Genomic DNA, 18,130 nt, shown 5'->3' with positions numbered 1-18,130 from the left:
CTACCATCTGAGTATTTGGACTGATTCTACAGCCTACATTTTTCGTATGCACTAATTTTCTTGTTGGTTGGACGGACTAATCGTCTAGCTAGTTGTACCGTACGAATCAATCTTCAAACTGATAGTTTATTCTTCGAACTTTATTCCATCCGATTTTACAAGCTATTCTTCCAGCTGATTTTACAATTAATTTGATCTTAAATCTGATTGTTATTTTGCCGATTGCTGAGTGTATTTAATTGGAAATAAGGATATTACTATAGCGGACTAATAGTTAACAAGTTAATAGCTGATTAACATATCCTCCTCTCAGCGCTATCATACATAATTAGAGTATCGTTGTTCAGATCTTCATCTTTGTATACCTGTTAAGAATACAAATCATTTTCTGACCAGATACCCCCATTCTTCAAACCCAATTAATGAATTTTGCGACACAATGAATATTACGAATCCATCAACTCATGTCTACTCTAACATGTAAAAGAACTACTAAACTGTAGTGCTTTATGAACATTTATGACTGGTATTTTTTATGGTTGTACAACAAGTGAGGTTGTACAAAATAGTCGGTTTCCCGTGGTTACCTCAGACGGTCCACGAGTTCAGTAGTGTTCAGTGGTGTGTAGTTTCAGTGTTCTAGTCGACGACCAGTCCAGCAGGTATGTGTGCCAGAATGGTAGGCAGCAAACTAGCAGATCTACAATGTCAACTGGTACAGCGCTTCCTGCAAGTACGGCAATAAATGAATTTCCTAGTTCTGGTAGCAAGCAAAATATAAACAAGTTGAGTTCGTGGTATGTTAGAAATTTGATGTTTTTCCACATATATATTTTAGACGTTCATAACTTTTTCAGCTATTTTTGTTTTATTTTGAGTTATTCCATAGCTGAAGCATTTACTTGTTTATTTATTTAACCATTTATTCATTGTTTATTATTAATTTATTTCATCGTTGGTATGAACAGGTCTATGTTGTTCATAGAATTATTTCGAACATTTTCTCATGATAAAAGTGTTACGCCACACTGGAAAGAAAGTGTTAAAGCCGTTTTGGGATCTTTAAATATCCCTAAAACGACCATTTCAATCTTCAGGTGAAAAGGAAAATTTAAAACGACTAAGTGTGTAAATCGGGAAACGCCGGAAAACACAATAGCTGAAAACAAAAGGTGTTTAGAACAGTCAAAAAGAAAAAATAACGAAGGCAATTGAATCACAACTGAAGAGTGCGAAAGCTCGAGCAATAACTACAAGTTTTTTATGGATTTTTAAAGGTTCAAATTCTTGACCAGTCATATCTGGGTAAAACTTGTATAATACAATTGGTATAATATTTTGACAGTACAAAGCTCTATGATAAGTGGAAACTCCAATAACCAGGCAAACGAGGCATTTGAAAACGATACATCTAACCACTCCGCTACCCAAAATCAGCTAAACTCGTACCACCTTCAACCCCTTCAACTTAAGCTGACCTTATTAACCTATCATAACCTGTCAGAGGTTATGTTCAAGTTTTCGCCACTATGTGATCCACCCAAAAATGTATAGGAACACGAACAACAACACCTTAACGACTGATAAAGTGCTGATGCTGATACATTGAAGGAATCAATTCCCAGGAGTACTCTCACGGTTGTGTAGACTGTAGACTGTAGAGTATACAAAGGATTACCTCATGAGATAGGAAGGAATGTACAGGTCAAGTTGAAGGCCTCATAATTAGGTCGGCGACAATCGCTTGTGTAAGCAGTTTTGTACACAATCGCAAGTATTGATGCAACGATATCAGCGTTAATGGCGCGACCTTGCTGTGGAGGACAGTTATTCGCGGTTTGCATCAATAATTTAATACCAATAGTTTAGTGGTCCAAAGGGTTTTCAGCTTATTGTACACTCAACATAGAAAAGAATAGAAATAAATGTTACGATTCCCTTACCATGGGTCCCTTAATTCATTGTCAAAACCTTTCCCAACGTAAATGGTTCCAGTAGGCCTATGGTTAAATTGTGGAAGAAAGGAAAGAATGAATTAGTTTTGAATAATACAGTCTGACCTTGTAGTAAATACAGTCCATTAGTTTTAATCAGAGGTTTCCTAACGAATTGTGAGCTAAACTATTCATTGACACCTGGGAAATCCTCATGAATACTATACTAACCAAGCACATAACTACTTAGACACAACAGCTTGGCAATCTTCAAAATTTATCTTGAAAATTGGTTTAGATTTTTGTCTGGAATAATGAAGGTTAAGAGTAATATACATTTTACTACACCCTCCATAGATTGATGGGTAGTTTTCATCCATAGAATGTTTGACATATTCTAAAGCGTAATATGGAAGGATTTATTTTCTACTTGAAGACATTATTCAATTTGGCTCGTCAAAGCCCATGCTCATGGTCAGGATAGACAACTATATACATCGATGGAACGGACAAATGAATACGTGGTCAACCAATTAAATCGTAGAAAATACCTTTTTAGGGTCATTGGCTATATAATTAGTTGGTAGCTTAGACAGTAACCGAGTTAGGCATTCGTGGCTTTCCTCCTTGACTAGAGAAATGCCAAATCTGTGCCACTAATCAACCAAACTAAATGTCAACTACTGTTTCTACGTTTCAAAACCAACATCATGATTCATTCTCACGACAGCCATGTGTTGAAAATGCTGTCTTACGCCTACACGAGCAGAACGAGGAAAAGACGAGTGTGGTGAAAAAATGAAATGAGGCGGGAGAAAACTAGCGGCGTGTAGATTGCAATAGCAAGCAGATTTCACAAACACTTTAGCAACGCCTGGGCTGCGACGCCGTCCTTGTCTTTGTCCTGTGGTCCTGTAGGACCTTCGGACTGCCGGGCATTCATCTGTATGTCCGACTCACGATAGCCTAAACCTATCGTGAAGGTGAATCGGTCAGTTGAGGTGTGGATTGTTTGTAAGAAACAACTTAATAGAATAAATAACTTACTATAGCTGGATATCTGTGTTGTCTGGTAATTTAGAAGGTTGCCGGATTGATCCGGGAAATTCAAAAGCTTGCACAGTTTGAATCAGGATTCAGCTGACCTTGAAACTAGCGCATGTGATAAATGGACGTTGGCTAAACAGCTGATCAATGCGTCAGTAACAAAGCGACACAGTCGTCCTGATGACCTTCATACTGCAGGGGATCTTGTATTTTAATGTCCACTGTCCAATTCACATGCCGTCAGTCAATATCATAACCGTGAATAGCACCGTGGATGTGAGTTGTTAAGTTGATTTATTGAGGTCCACAGAAAAATCACTTCATCACTTAACCATAGCTGGGTAGCTGAGTGGTTAAACAATAGCTATCGATAAATATATGGAACTGAAAGGTGACAGAATTTTACAAAATGTGTAGAAAACTTGTTGGTTAATAGATTAAACTTAGAGTTTTGCTAAAAAAATTAAAGAATAAGGTGTGTCCACTGTCCAGTCCACACCAAGGTATTCTGTATTGGCTCCACGCCAGTGTAAGAAACGTCAACGAAGGAAGAATCAGTAATGTTGTATTTAAGATTCAGGGAAATATTAAGCCAACTCATTGATGCACTCTGTGGTGAGAGTTAATGGACATGAGTTGTTTCAATGTTTCATTCAGACTTCACTGATTTCTAGTAGTTTACCCGTGCTTTTCAACGGTGTATAGCCACGGAAAAACGCCAATTAGTCCTAAGGAGGTAAAGTAGAAAATAACGCATAGAATCGCCTCTTGCCATAGAACAGATAGTGGTTTCTATAGTCAATGGTCCAATAGGTGGCAAATTAGCGTACTTAATTGCAAAGAATATAGTTGGCCTTTTACATTGTTTTCGGAGAAACACGAGTACAATAACAAATTTAAACAATGTAGGTTTAATTTGTATACGGAGAAAGGCAAACAACAGTCAAGACACTTCATCATAGACCGAGAGATTTGCAAAGTATACATTTAATGCTTTGAATACATCGTTATCTACCCAAGAGTACTTAAATTTGTACTTAAATTTGAAAATAACATGTATCAAAGATGAACAATATCGATATCACTACAACAGTGTTAGCCACTACCACTGGTATCATGAATTCTACGAAATCCTGATAATATCGGACTGTAATCTTCCACTCTACTTACTGTCAAAGTGTTACACTATCAAGGACGAACCTTTCTCCTGCCTTACTCTGTTGGACTCAGAAGACAGACGATAGATGTCCACCCAGGACAAGAAAGGATGTAGAAATTAATGTAGTTCTACCAAAAAGTAAAGAGTGGCTCTTTCTGTCGTTCTACTAATTCTTCTTTACTTATCGCATTTCATTAGTGTTCAAATGCTCAATACTTGGGACTCGTTAGTTGAGGGAGTTTTGACGTTTCTCGTGGCAATTGGTAAACGTTTCTTGACTTTTCTGAATCTGAAATCCGATTCGTTTCTCAGGCGATAAAGTACCTAATCAAAAACAAGATTAAACCACAAACCTAGCCTAAGCTGGAAAACCACAAAACATGTTGATTTTGAGAGTCCTTATAGCCTACAGCCGCTGACTCTAGACAATGGTTATTTGCCCCCTCTCGCAGTCAAAGGTTTATTTAGCTCATTGTAAATTGCTATTGAATACTGCACTCAAAGTGCACTTCAAATACAACATATTTTATAACAACGACCCGAAAAAATACTTCTAATATTTTAGGTTGTTTTGAGTTTTACGTAGCGTTACGAAGTGTGTAGTTACGAAGTGAAGTTTACCAACAGAGATTTAACGTACAATAGGTGAGGTAACACGACGAGTTGTTAATCTGTTGCCAACAATTAGCGATACTGGACCTTGACCAATCCGTGACCGCCGTAATGAAATTTGATACAAGGACAGAAAGTCCGGTGAGTCACGTCTCCGTCGTTAGCGAGTCATAGAGTCATCTTGAGATCTAGCGAGTCAGGTGGAAAATATTTGTCATCTGATAAAGACGTGTCATTGATTTGGCTGATAGCAGAGCTGTTTTGATACTAAGCTAACATCCGTCGTATCATGTGTTTACCTCACAAGACAAATATCCATAATTTATGAGGTGAGGGTGTTTTGGACAGCTGACGTGATGCAAATGTACTGGTAATTTGCGGTTTTTGTATTTATTTGTATGTTTTACTATTTATATTTTTCTGTTTAGTAATGAAACCTTAGAACAAGTCAAATAGTTTTTCGTCATACTGCAGCAAAAACAGCCGTTTTTAACACATGCATTGCGGGTATAAAGCAGCTCTTTTTCTCCCTAGAGAGTAAAAAGCGTGTTTAGCAACTAGGGAGTAAAAGTCAGCTGTTGTCAACTCAGTTGTTAACTCTAACCTGGCTAAATATTTACCATTGGAATTTCTACATCTGTTATAAACAATAGAGAGAATGTTTGTCCGATGATTGATGAAACCTGTATGGAAAGATCAGATATATTTCACTGAAAATAATGACGTTCCTGAATATACTATCCATGAAATAAATTTACCGTTGATAAAAAGAAGAAGGGTAAATTTCACATTGATATAAACGTAGAGGTTAGTAACTTTTTTGTAATGCCGTTGTTGTAACAGCTACACGTGGTTTGGATTATTCTTCTACAAAAGTTACAAAATTCCTCTGAAGTGACAGTTTATAACAGCAAATAATACACCTAGACGTACACTCAGACTGGAGGAACTGTAAACACAAGTTAGGTGTTCCAGTGATCGCAACATCAGTTTTGTTTTGTAATCGGAAATGCCTAGAATGTGCTTTTGTTTACTTGGACTCTCTACAATTTCGCGTCTTGTCCTTCCTGTTGCCAGTGGCTCTCTTTCTCTTTCTGTGTCAGTTGGTTCTTGTTTGAGGTCTTCTCATAAGTGATATCTAAGTTGACTGTTGTTGTTTGTTCTGCTTCAATAGATAGTTTAATTTATTACAATGTAATGTTATCTTCCACGCTTACATGAATTGGAGGCGATCCCGATAGAGTAGGTAAAAGCCTTTAATTTTTAGTTAGGAAATATTGCCATTTTGTCATTTTGACATCATATAGTTGTCCACATGATTTGAAATAAACACAGGACCTAACACGTGATCTAAAAAATTAAGTACATTTATGACCGGCAACACGTGTGTGAGTAGATGTTTACTATCTTTATAAGCGGGTTGTTCACGTCTAAAATAATGGGGGGAAATATATTTGGCATTCTAACGTAGTCGGGCATCAAAATACACATCAATACACGCTTTATGTTTTACAAATGGATGTGATGTATACTTGCATAATTGAAAGACAACAATAACATCTTCGAGTTAGGCTCTGAGCTTGTCTGCTAACATCAACATGTTTCATTATAGTATTAGAGTACTGTACGAGCAAGGCTGTCCAGTGCATGCAGCAGATCATTTGCGTTTTTTATGCAGCAATAATTTCTAAGTAATATACGGTTTAGGCGTCACCTTACATTAATAAACGTTTTTTCATTGGGTATTAACCTTGGTGGATCAGGAACAATTACTTTGGTGATGATTTATTGCCAGAGAAACTAACTTATTAGTGCTTGTAAAATGCAAAGTCCTTCCTGGAACGTTGACGAGAACTTAATGAAAATACAGTATAGTTAGTTTGAAAGAAACAATCATGAAATATTATTTTTTAACTGAACGTACAATGGTTGAGCGAAAGTTGGTAACCCAAAACCACTTTCAAATGAGCCAAAGTACCTTTTAAGCTTAAAAAGAATGTTATATATTAACATAAGTTATACTAGTGTACCTGTTGCTCGAATTTGAGCAATTGCGAAGCATTACAGGCGACTCACGAAGATTGTGGAAATACTCACGATCTACACAACAGTTAGATATAATCAAAATCTTTTGTAAATATCTTATCTTTTCTCAAAAAGCTGATCTTGTTTTTTAGTGTTTCTACAAATTTTTCCCTCTCATAGCCGCATTAGGTTGTCTATAATAACGATTATAAATGAAAAAAAAAAACATTATTTATTTTCTTCTACTTGGTTGTGTTCTATGACTTTTTCTATGTTTCCATTGTTTGCAAATCGGTTATTTCAATGATTGCTCAAGAAATGTAGCATATTGTTAATTCAGTTTTATTTTTAGCCTAGGCTATATCAAATTGTCCAGGATTTCTCTCAAAAAAAAAAAAAAAATTAAAACAGCCTGGAGATACCATGGATTAGTTAGTACCTATATATACCAAATTTCATCAAAATCGGACTACACGTGTGGTCTGAAGCTCTGTAGGCCTACACATCCACACACAGACATCACTTAGAAAACAACATTTTTTTGTTCTGAGGGGCCCAAAACGGATATCCACTCAAAACTGAAACTCGAAAATTTTGACGAAAACAATACTTTCTCCATACTATGTATGGTATAAGGAGAAAAAGTAAAAATCATACTTTGATAATCATTATGTTCAAAATGTCCTGTAATAATACTGTATCTGTTTGCCAGCGATTTAATTTACATTTGAAGGAAACAAATGGCTAAAACCGGAGGTCTTGAATTGTAATGGGGGACATAGCTATTTCAACGAGACCGTGCGTGGCATTAAAATCACATCAGTAAATTCCAAATACTAGTTTGAGTTTTCCTGGTGTATCAAACGACTTACTCTAAAGTTTTCCTTGTAGACCCAGCTTCAATCAAAGCTAACTATAACGAATCGAAAACAGGTTCCATTCTAATTTACTGTGGTCTTTTGACTTTTGATTAATGGAGCCACATTTTTTTCGTTCTTCTATTTGTTTTGCAAACGTTGATGTAAGATGAAGTCAAATCCCCTATTTGTGGTTCTACATGATTACCCTTAATAAATTACATTCGCAATAAGCTAAAGGGATTGGCGTAAAGGTGCTGTAGTGTATTTGTAAAGAGATGGTGTTTTAAAAGAATAAAATAAAAATAAAATCAAAGGATCCGTTGAATATAAATAAATGTGAAGAATAACGAAGGTAGGTAAATATTATGTACTGGGTTAGAGCATGCTACCTCTTGGTCATAAATACAAAAGTGAGATTAGTTAAATTAAGAATAAACAGAATTAATAATAAGTGCGTACTTGTCTTGTATGACAGTTTAAGCTAGGTACTCTTAAATATTTTATCCAGTAAGTATACCTAAGAGCACTTTACTTCACAAGAAATACTCCGGCAGAAATAAGATAGTAAGAACTTACGTTCTATAATAATACCTCGGTAGCAATACCCTTATATTGTTGATTTATTTATTTCGTTTTTTAAATACATTTCTTATTGAGGTTCTTTTTTGCAAACGTTCCATTAATGTTACGTGTTCGAAACCCGAGGGAATTGCAAGAGCGCTTGTGTTATGTTCCCCGGACGTCTTGTTATTGTCGGGTTTCCGCATTGGAACTGGAAATAACGTTGTAAACATGATGATGAAATATATTTCTAAAACTAAATGAACTTACTGTGATTAATTACTTCACTTAAGACTGTGATGTATTTAAGCTAAATATAAATGCAGTGTGTAGAACTAAACGAGATAGCCTGTACCTAGACTATAACCCCGCCGCAGCAAACCTGCAGACTAAAAGCGAACTTGCATATCTGTAGCCCTGTTCCAAATGCCAAATGCCCGATTGGATTTTCCCTTAAATTGATTTAACATTAGGTTGAACGAGTTTGCTGAGACCTAGGTTTGCTGCTTCGGGAAGGGCAATAAGTGTGTTTTAGTAAAATATCAATATCTTAGTATAAAGTAAATAAATTTTCCAAGTTTGTTTGAAGTTTTATCAACATATACCCATAAACAAGCCAACTAAAAGAGCTCCATAAAAATAACATGGGAATTGTTTGACAATATTTTATTAACAATATTGTCAACCCTCAGAGCTGCTGTTAATTAATTACTGGTTCCTGTCGTATAAACCGATCCTTCCAAAAAAGCCAAATTTAAATGACAGCTTGTTGTAAACTATAGAATGTTAATTTGGTGTCACAAAAATAGTTAACATTTTGAAAACTAAGATAAGAAATTTAATTTTATAATGTATCAAGCCAATGAGATTAAAACATGTTTTTAAATTAAATAATTATTGCATATAGATGGGCTAACTACTTCAATATACCAAAATCAAAATAGTACGACATTAACTGATAAATTTTATCAGTCATTGATTATAACGAACGAAGGCAACGAAGGCGTACAAGGTGAGACAATGACCAGACGCGGAACTCCTTAACAGTCTTGAAAGGCCGCGCCTGACTGCGACTGCGTGGTCGTGCTAGCGCGGGAAACGAGACTTGCCTCGCGCAGTGCGCAGTGACGTCATCACCAGCTGTTCGCATGCGCGGTGGTCTTCTCATTCTCACAGAATCAGCTGTTCCAAGGAAAACGCTAGAGCTGCTGCTGCCTCGTGGTCTTCTTGTAAAGTAAAGCCCAACCAAATTTTCGTGGTTACTACTTGTAAATTGTCAGTGGGTTGGGTTTATACAATTATAACTGATGCTGTTTAGTTAGATTATTATGTCATTCAAATAAGGTTTAGCTTGGATGTGATTCAATACATTAAATATTTAGTTTTATGTGCTGTGTTACACTCTTTAAATAATCTGATTATATGGACAATGAGAGAAGTAAGAAGAAATTTTGTATTAGGGAACATATTATAAACCAAACAGTTTTTTTTTTTTACTTTTTATTAGCGAATTTCCCATATAGGGAATAAGCTATTACCGTAGTACTCATGGTAAGACCTAAACCCGGGACTGACTTACTTTTTTATTTTGAGGTCCTTAGAGGGACATCATATTTGAACTAATTCATATACCGTATATATGTCCGTTAGCACGATAGCTCGAACAAATATGATCTGATTTTGATGAAATTTGGTATAAGGGTGTTAACCTACATTTATTACAAAGATATGGGAATGGGTTTTTATAGGGTGAAAATTGAATTTTCCCATTTTTTACCAAAAAAACAAACACAATATTGAAATTTATTTCCAAACTATTTTGAAGAGCTTAAAAACAGTGGCGTCATTTCACCAAATCCTTGGGGAGGGGGCAAACACCGGGGGGAATACCCCCAGCAAACAAGGGGGGTCCCCCGGAAAATTTTGCAGTTTTGAAGCAAAAAAAGAGGGGTTTGGGCTTATTTTAATTGTCAAAAACACTTCAAATAAAAAAAATATGAGTAAAATTTATTTAAATTTAGGCAGAAAATTAATGAAACTAAGAATTATTGACAACAGACAGAAACACAATAATTTTATGTTGGTAAGTTAGTCATCTAAGAAACCTGATAAATAGTTAGATGTATTAATATTATGTTTGTAATTAGATTCATGACCAATTTCTCTTGTACAACATTTAGCAATGAGTGTGGTTGTTTATAGCCATTACTTCTCTGTGCCTATAGTTTATAACAGTTTATTTTGTTTTTTAAATAAAATACAAGAATTTGAGAACTTAAAAGCAAATCAAATTTTATCGCCAATAAAAAAATTCGACATTTTAAAAGTACAAATGGTTCAACTAATTTAACTATATTAAATTGGTACCGTAGTCTATAATGTTAAAAAAAAATACTTAAAATTTATACACATGTACCTATGATTTTAATGCTTAGGCTAAATAATTCATAAAAGTAAATGACAAAGCAATGCTTCTAAAATATCTGAATTTTTATTTATACTGTATATATAAACTAGAAGTAAGTAGTGGTTTATCGTACAGCACCAAACAGAAAAAGTAAATGAATAACAAAACTACTAATTTATGTAAACTCAAAATGTGCTATCTAAGACAATAAAACAATAATAATCTTTGTTTCAAATTACTGTACAAGAATATACAGATTTTTGTCTGCTGTACTTTTATGACAGGAGAAAATATTTGTTTATTGGCTAGTACAGCATATTTTTTTTCTCTAGCCCAGGATCCAGGGGCGGCAAATGCCCCCCCTGCCCCCCCCCCAAATGACGCCCCTGCTTAAAAAACAAAGAATTTAGTATATTGAAGCGTTTTTATGCGCCTAATGGTTACGGAGAAAATTCCAAAAAATAGTAAATTTAAAATTTCTATGTTATTCTTATGGAGAATAAGTAAACTGTTAAAACACTTTTTTACTCCCCTACCCCTGTTTTAGAAAACCTAAGTACTCGGTATACTAATGCTATTTAAATAGGGAATAAATGGGAAATTTTTAAGGAGAAATTTTAGTCTAAATCCAATCAGGAAAATGGAAATTATCGCTTAGTCTGCATATTACTCAACTTCTTCCAACTGATACTAATCCTATCCATGTTTCTTTCATCACTTGCTTCTCACGAGGATTCTCACAACCATTAGAAAGTAACAAGAGCAGAGTTTGGATTGTTTCCCTTCAAAAATTAAAAATGAATCTGACTTATATAAGTTTCTAAACTTAGGTGTTTTTTTGGATAGGATACTATTTTATTATATAAAAGTAAAATGTGGAATATTAATTTTGTACAATATACTACTAGAGAACCGTGCGGCTCAATGAGCCGCATAGTATGAAACATAACGCCGAAGAAAACGTTATGCTTACATTCGAGTAATTCTAGTTACATCTTAGAGTTGTTTTAGACTAAGGGAGTATGTTTTATCTAGCCTATGATAATATTCAACTCACCAAGTGAATGTGTATCTGGATGGGTATCTGTGAGACCGGTTGGATAGACCACACCTCTCATTTTCTACTCTCCTCATACGCATAAGATATCTTATTATTAATTGTCTCCTCCTCCTGTTTTCAATATTTCTTCTTTGAACTTGAGGCATTTTCTGTTCTTCCAACAAAACTGATTAACTGTATAACTTGTTCTTACCCTACTGAATATTACAAACATAAATATTTACTCCCAAAAATCTAATGAGTTTCTTTTTATAAACAGCTGTTTTTTTTTAATTTTTTCTATGTATTTCTTATGGGGAAAACCCGACCTTTGATAGGATGGTTCGAGTGAAGTTTGGTGCAGATCCGTCAAAAGGGCTCTGCCCCAGAGAGTTTTAAGTGGGCCAATGTCAGACTTTTTGATCTACAATGTTTACAAATAAATATAATTTAAAAGCAGATGTTTACTTTCACCAACTGTTTTTAGGTTTGAATAATCACAACATTCTGTATTAGCATTAGTCATGATTTGAAATAGTGCCACAGTGTTTTTACAGAGTGCAGCACAGAAAACTATTTTACTTTTGAATAAGTCCAAATGTATTAAACCCCAATCGCAGCACACCTGTGCACTCAACAACGTTTAAATTCTCCAATGTTAAATATTAAAACATAAAAACCTTCATCAAAGTATTATAAACAATAAAAGGGATGACTTTTTTAAATTTATGACAACAGCTAATTTGCAACCAAAAGGTGAGTGAGCGTAGCGAACGAACATCAACCTGGAGGCAAGTTAGCATAGCGAACAAGCTAACCTGAAAACGAGTGAGCTTAGCAAACCAGCTCCAACCTAAAGGTGAGTGAGCGTAGCGAACGAACTTCAACCAGGACATGATTGAGCCATGCAAATACTTATGAAGTTAAACGGGGCAAAGCCCGCGGGTACAGCTAGTATATAGATAGATGCTTTGTGTATTTAATCATTTCAGATAATGAAGTAGCCATCCCATCTATAGGTACCAGCTGAATCATTTTTTTTTATTCAAATAGAACATTGATGAATGAGTCTCTTACAAAATGTTCTACTGTCAAAATTATATTTCCTTTAGTTTTTGTTGCAGTGATAGTTTATGTGACGGCGCCAACACAAAAGGGGTATTTTTTCAAAGGCGAAGATGAGTGAAGGACAAGTATGGATAAATGAGGGGATACCTTTCTCACTAAGATCAGCTGGTTCATTAGACGGGACCACTTAAAGGCTAATGATCTAGGACAGCTGAGTCTAGTTTCAAACTATCAAAAACCCTCTGACTTTTCTCAGGATGGAAACCCCACAGACCCATGAGGTTCTAACTATGCCTGTGTCGTTAAATATTAATATTCATTCATGTTACAGGTAGAGGAGGATGGACGTGCCCCAGGATGCGGCCATTACTGTCCGTGGGGCGTACAAGATGTACTCCGCCCCCAACCCTGTGCTCAGGGGGCTCAACATGACCGTACACCAGGGTTGCATGTACGTATGTTATTGTTAATTATGCTTTTATAACTATAAAAGTTACGCAAATCAGCCAAAATCATCATAATTATGATCCCAATAATTAAGGGTTGCTAGGTGTAGTTCAGAAACATCTAAAGGCTCTTCGGATTATCCTTATGGCAAACTGGGTATCTTCAAATTATTTAATGTAAATTATCAAGAAAATTCATTCTGTATAGAGTATATACCCAGCTTAGTTTTTCCCAATGGCTGTTTCCTGAGAATCTGAAGGTAAACTTATTAAGAAAAATTTCGCTTCCAGGATAAAAATTTGAATACATCTATCCTTAAATACAAACAAAAGTTAATAATGTTTCTTGGGTACTTCAGTATTAAACGGAGGCCACATTTTGTCAGCGCGCTGCGGCGGTTATGTTAGGTTGGGTTATCATAATAGAAAGTATCGTTCGATTCATAACGAAGCGAGGAAAGTCCTACACACATAATATTTACGATAACCCAACCTAACATAACCGCCGCAGCGCGCTGACAAAATGTGGCCTCCGTTTAATACTGAAGTACCGTTTCTTGTAAGGAGTTAAATAAAATCTCGAACATCAGATCAAAATTAAAATGTCTTGTACAAGTTTTCATCACTTTTATCACTTAAACACCTCACTAAAGCCCTGTTCCCATGGGGCGTGAGGCATCGGAGTGAGCCTCACATTGTGAAAATTCGCTCTGTGGGGGCAATGTGGAGTGAATTTCCAGTGATGTCACTCAGCGGGATTTTTATACACGAACGGCCATACTTCGGATGAAACAGGTTTAATATTTGGGCGTGAGCAGCTAATTTTTGCATTCCTGGCTGTTTTTTGGCGGTTTTTCTGTGCTGGTTTAAAGTGTTGTGGTAGTGTTGGTGGTGTTGTAGAACTTCAGGGTTGTGCTATGTCAGAGCCATGGAGTACGTGTGTGTAGTGAGGATTCACAACAATGAAACTTTGAAGTTCCTTGAATTATGCGTTGCAGAACGGTCACTGTATGGTGCAAGCTGCAAAGAATACAAATATCGTGACTCAACCTTTTAACTAATTGCCATAAATTCCACTAAAATGCTATTAAAATCTGAAAATCTGCACTGCACAACTCCCAAACACTCTGCCGTCGTTGACTTTCTGAGGTAGACTTAATCCAAAAGATAGACCATGAAGCGTGTTTCGTGTGAACAGTCCACACCTTAGAACAGGTGGTATTCCCATCCCCACCACAGGGCGAGGCTCAAGTAAGCGTGATGAAGAGCGAAAATTCACATCCCGTGGGAACCCGGATTAACTCATGCAGGAGAGACGGGCTCGGTTCCTGGCATATCCATATAACTTTAATGGATTTGGACCACTTTTCCTTAAAAGCATTTAAATTAATAAGAGAAGCACTTACTTTGTATACATATATTTTAAGTTGGATGTGAATGCATGATGAGTGCAAAATGTAGTGAAATGACTTGTGTAATTTTTTTCTGTTTAAAATCAGCTGTTAACTTTTTTCCAAAGATACACATGAATTTCAAAGGACATGGCCAGGGGTGCCCACAGGGGGGTTTGATGTCGCAAAATGCGACATCAGAATTTTATTTGGGGGGGATTTTATGATTTTGGGGGGGATTCAAGCCAGTGGTTGGTTAAAAGCACATAAAAGGTTAATCAGATAATTTTTACGACCTCTTGATTAATAAATCATTTTATAATTGCTATAAAATATGTAGATACTTTTATGTGGATTTCCACTTTCTGACTCGTATCATGATTGACAGTGAGAACAACTCCATGCCAACTGCTTTCAAAGGATTATGGTTGCTTATTAAATTGTATCTGCAATTTGAGTTTGTTTTTACCTTTCATTATGAACTCATTCTCAAATAGTCTCATTGCCTTGAGGACCTATTGATGGTTTTTTAGGTTTGTTTATTATAATATATCCTTGATTCATAAAAAAACCAGTATTATGATAATAACAATCATTTTGCTATTTTTACAACATGAACAACAACATGAAAGCTTGTGATAATATTTTGGCTCTCCCAAATAATTATGCCTGGGTCATTTATTCATTGGAAGAAATTGACATACAGTACTGTGACAATTTAATTAAGGTTTTTTGATAGGCTATATGTTTACGTTAACTTCAAGAACTGAAACACATGATTCTGGATTAATTAAATTTATTTGATTGTCTTTTCTTGAATCTAGAAAGAGCTTCAAACAAATTTTACTAGTCTTAGAATAGATATATAATTATTTTTTTACGCCACACTACACTATTTTGACGAACTTCCCATACAAGGATTTAGTCCAGAAAACAGCTGTTTTTCCTTAATCAAATTGGGTTTCATACAGTACTATTGTACTGTACTGTAATGAGTTTTGCCGGACACCAATCAGTTGATTATACTGTATTTGGGCGGCGATGAGCGAAACGGCACACGGAAGATTTCTCAGGTGCCGTTTGACGTCACTAACTGCTAGAAATCTTCCGTGTGCCCCACCGGGCAATGAGTGGTTATAACAAAAAACGTCATAACCTCTCGAGAGGTTATGACTAGTGATTTTTAGTCCTTTAGATGGTGGTAATATAGGGATTTGAACGGATTTAGTAGTATGGCGTAAACTATCGTACGTCCCTCGTCCAAAATGTGTTGGCCGGACTCGTATAAAAAAACCACAACTCGACTTCGTCTCGCACGGGATTCAGGACTAGTAACGTAATATACTATTTTACCACACTATGATGTTTTTAACTGTTTTACATATAGGTACGTTAATTGATGGCTGAAAGTTACGTTTTGCAGGCCATGCCAGCTGTCATCGTCATTCGGGGATCGAGCAGGTTTTTACATCCCTAGGGCCGCAAAATCAGCTGCCCGCTTTAAATACACAATCTGTATCCATAGCATTGCAATAGAGTTGTTTTATTGTCACCGCTGCCCAGCAACTAACTATTTATTAATATTTTTGCTGATTCCTCGAATTCCACATGAACTTAAAGTTGTAGTTGTGTTGACTATATCAGTGTGCAGTGCATTATCATTGAGGTGAATTAGTGGTAATAGGGTATAGTGTGGGGTGGTGAATAATAGCGTTCGTACCACGGACTGAAATGGTTTTGCAGTTCTCGATCGTTTTAAGTCCTCGACCTCGTATCGAACTTAAAAACTACCTCGAACCAGCAAAACCTCATTTTGGCCCTAGGCACGAAATGTACTATTAAGTTTAGGCCTAGTAATATTTTTGAGACTGAATAGTTTACACTTATTTAAAAAGGACCAAACTCATAAGTGGATTAAAGGGCAATTTAGAAAATATCTCAAACTTTTTGACATAACTTCAAGTACTTTCTCCCCTACAATTTAATATGGTAAAAGAATTGTTTATGTAAAACCCTGATCCCAAAAAAGTGGTTTTCGAAGTGATGTGTGTGTCTGTCTGTGTGGGTGTATGTGTGTATGTATGGTACAGAGCTACAGACCACGCCTGTGGTCCGAGTCCGATTTTGATGACATTTGGTATTTTAGGTATCAATCCATGGTCTCTCCAGATGTTTTTTTTTCATTTTGGATTTTTAATAGTGATATTCCATAAAACCCTATAAAATAATGGATGAATAAAATTTTTTCTGAATTGGCCCGAACGATTTTGATTAAAAAATAACATGTTATACTTTTTGACTATGACAAAAATGTTATAAACCCTCTATGCCGTAAAAATTATGGTTCAAAAGTTATTGCAACTTTTGTGATTTTCCCTTTTAAAACCTATTAACTCATGGAAAATCGGATTAAAAAAAACTACATGGCCAATTTTGATTCAAATTGTGTGCATGTTAAAAATCCAACTCATTTAAATTAAAACTAAATTAACAAATAGTTTGCTACTAGAGTTTTAAAGGAAAATCGTCCATTTAAATTGGGTTAAAAGTTTGATTCAAACGCTTAAATTCCCATAAGTTTAAAGAAGTGTCGGGGGCACCCATTCCCTCCCCGCATTATAAACATAACTATGGGTTAGCCCCCAGACCTTCCGGCATGGGTTAAACAACGAATTTGGGGGGGATTCTGCGACGTGAGCTTTGGGGGGGATGGGCACCCCTGGACATGGCAAAGTAAAAAGAAATCCACTTACAGTTGGTTATACTCTGTTACAGATATGGTCTGCTAGGACCGAGTGGCTGTGGTAAGACAACTCTTCTTAGTTGTATTGTCGGCAGACAACGCCTAGATGAAGGGCACATCACTGTCAAAGCCAATAGTAAACGGAACATAGGATACATGCCTCAGGTGAATAGGTTTATTTATATTTCTACTAGCAGCCTTACTCGTGCCTCATACCATAGACAAATAGAATAAATGTAGACCAACAGCAGTGAATTTGTACTCTATTAATTTTATTTTATTACATTTTTAATTTTAGCGCCTATGTTACAAATATTTTAAATGTAATATAGGCTATTCATTGACACTATTCAACGTACCAAGCATGTACAGATGACGAATAAATATATTTTGATTTGATTTGATTTGAGTGCTGCGGTTAGCAAATGTTCCAGTGTCCACCGCTAGGAGTGCCGTGTAGTTACAGCGCACACTGCTGCAGCGTCTGCTGGTAGCATACGGCTCCTCGCCTGCAGCGCCGTGCGCCGTAACTATACGCCACTCCTACTTCCCATAGGCAAATCGCAGAACCTTTCTTTGACAGTCTATATATTTATTCTATTTGTCTATGCTCATACCTATAATTTTAAAATTAAGTCTTTTAAAACTGGTACAAAAACAATTATCACAATAATAATGAGAAGAACGCCTGTCAGTTAGGTGTGGAAGGGATGAGAGAAAGGCCTCCAACAGCACTGAGAGTCACACCACTAGACACGGAGTATTAAATTAATCAACAGGTAGGGAAAATAAACAGTACTTAGTACCTACTTACTATATTCTTTGGTAAATAGAAGCA

General features: G+C 36.0%; 1 protein-coding gene across 1 annotated transcript in view; it reads left to right on the top strand.

The window, feature by feature from the left end:
- LOC128995135 (ABC transporter G family member 23-like) overlaps positions 1 to 18,130 on the top strand; it is a 56,479-nt gene that overhangs the window by 14,114 nt on the left and 24,235 nt on the right. The window contains exons 2-3 of the mRNA XM_054420046.1: positions 13,044 to 13,163; positions 17,325 to 17,457. Coding sequence (XP_054276021.1) covers positions 13,054 to 13,163; positions 17,325 to 17,457 — 243 coding nt within the window. The 5' untranslated portion in view covers positions 13,044 to 13,053. The remainder of the gene's footprint in view (positions 1 to 13,043; positions 13,164 to 17,324; positions 17,458 to 18,130) is intronic.

The sequence above is a fragment of the Macrosteles quadrilineatus genome, unplaced genomic scaffold, assembly GCF_028750875.1.
Source record: "Macrosteles quadrilineatus isolate MER2022 unplaced genomic scaffold, UCM_ALF_1.0 Scaffold_5__1_contigs__length_97177068, whole genome shotgun sequence".
In the NCBI taxonomy this organism is placed as follows: Eukaryota; Metazoa; Arthropoda; class Insecta; order Hemiptera; family Cicadellidae; genus Macrosteles; species Macrosteles quadrilineatus.
This window is presented reverse-complemented; position numbering and strand designations above follow the sequence as displayed.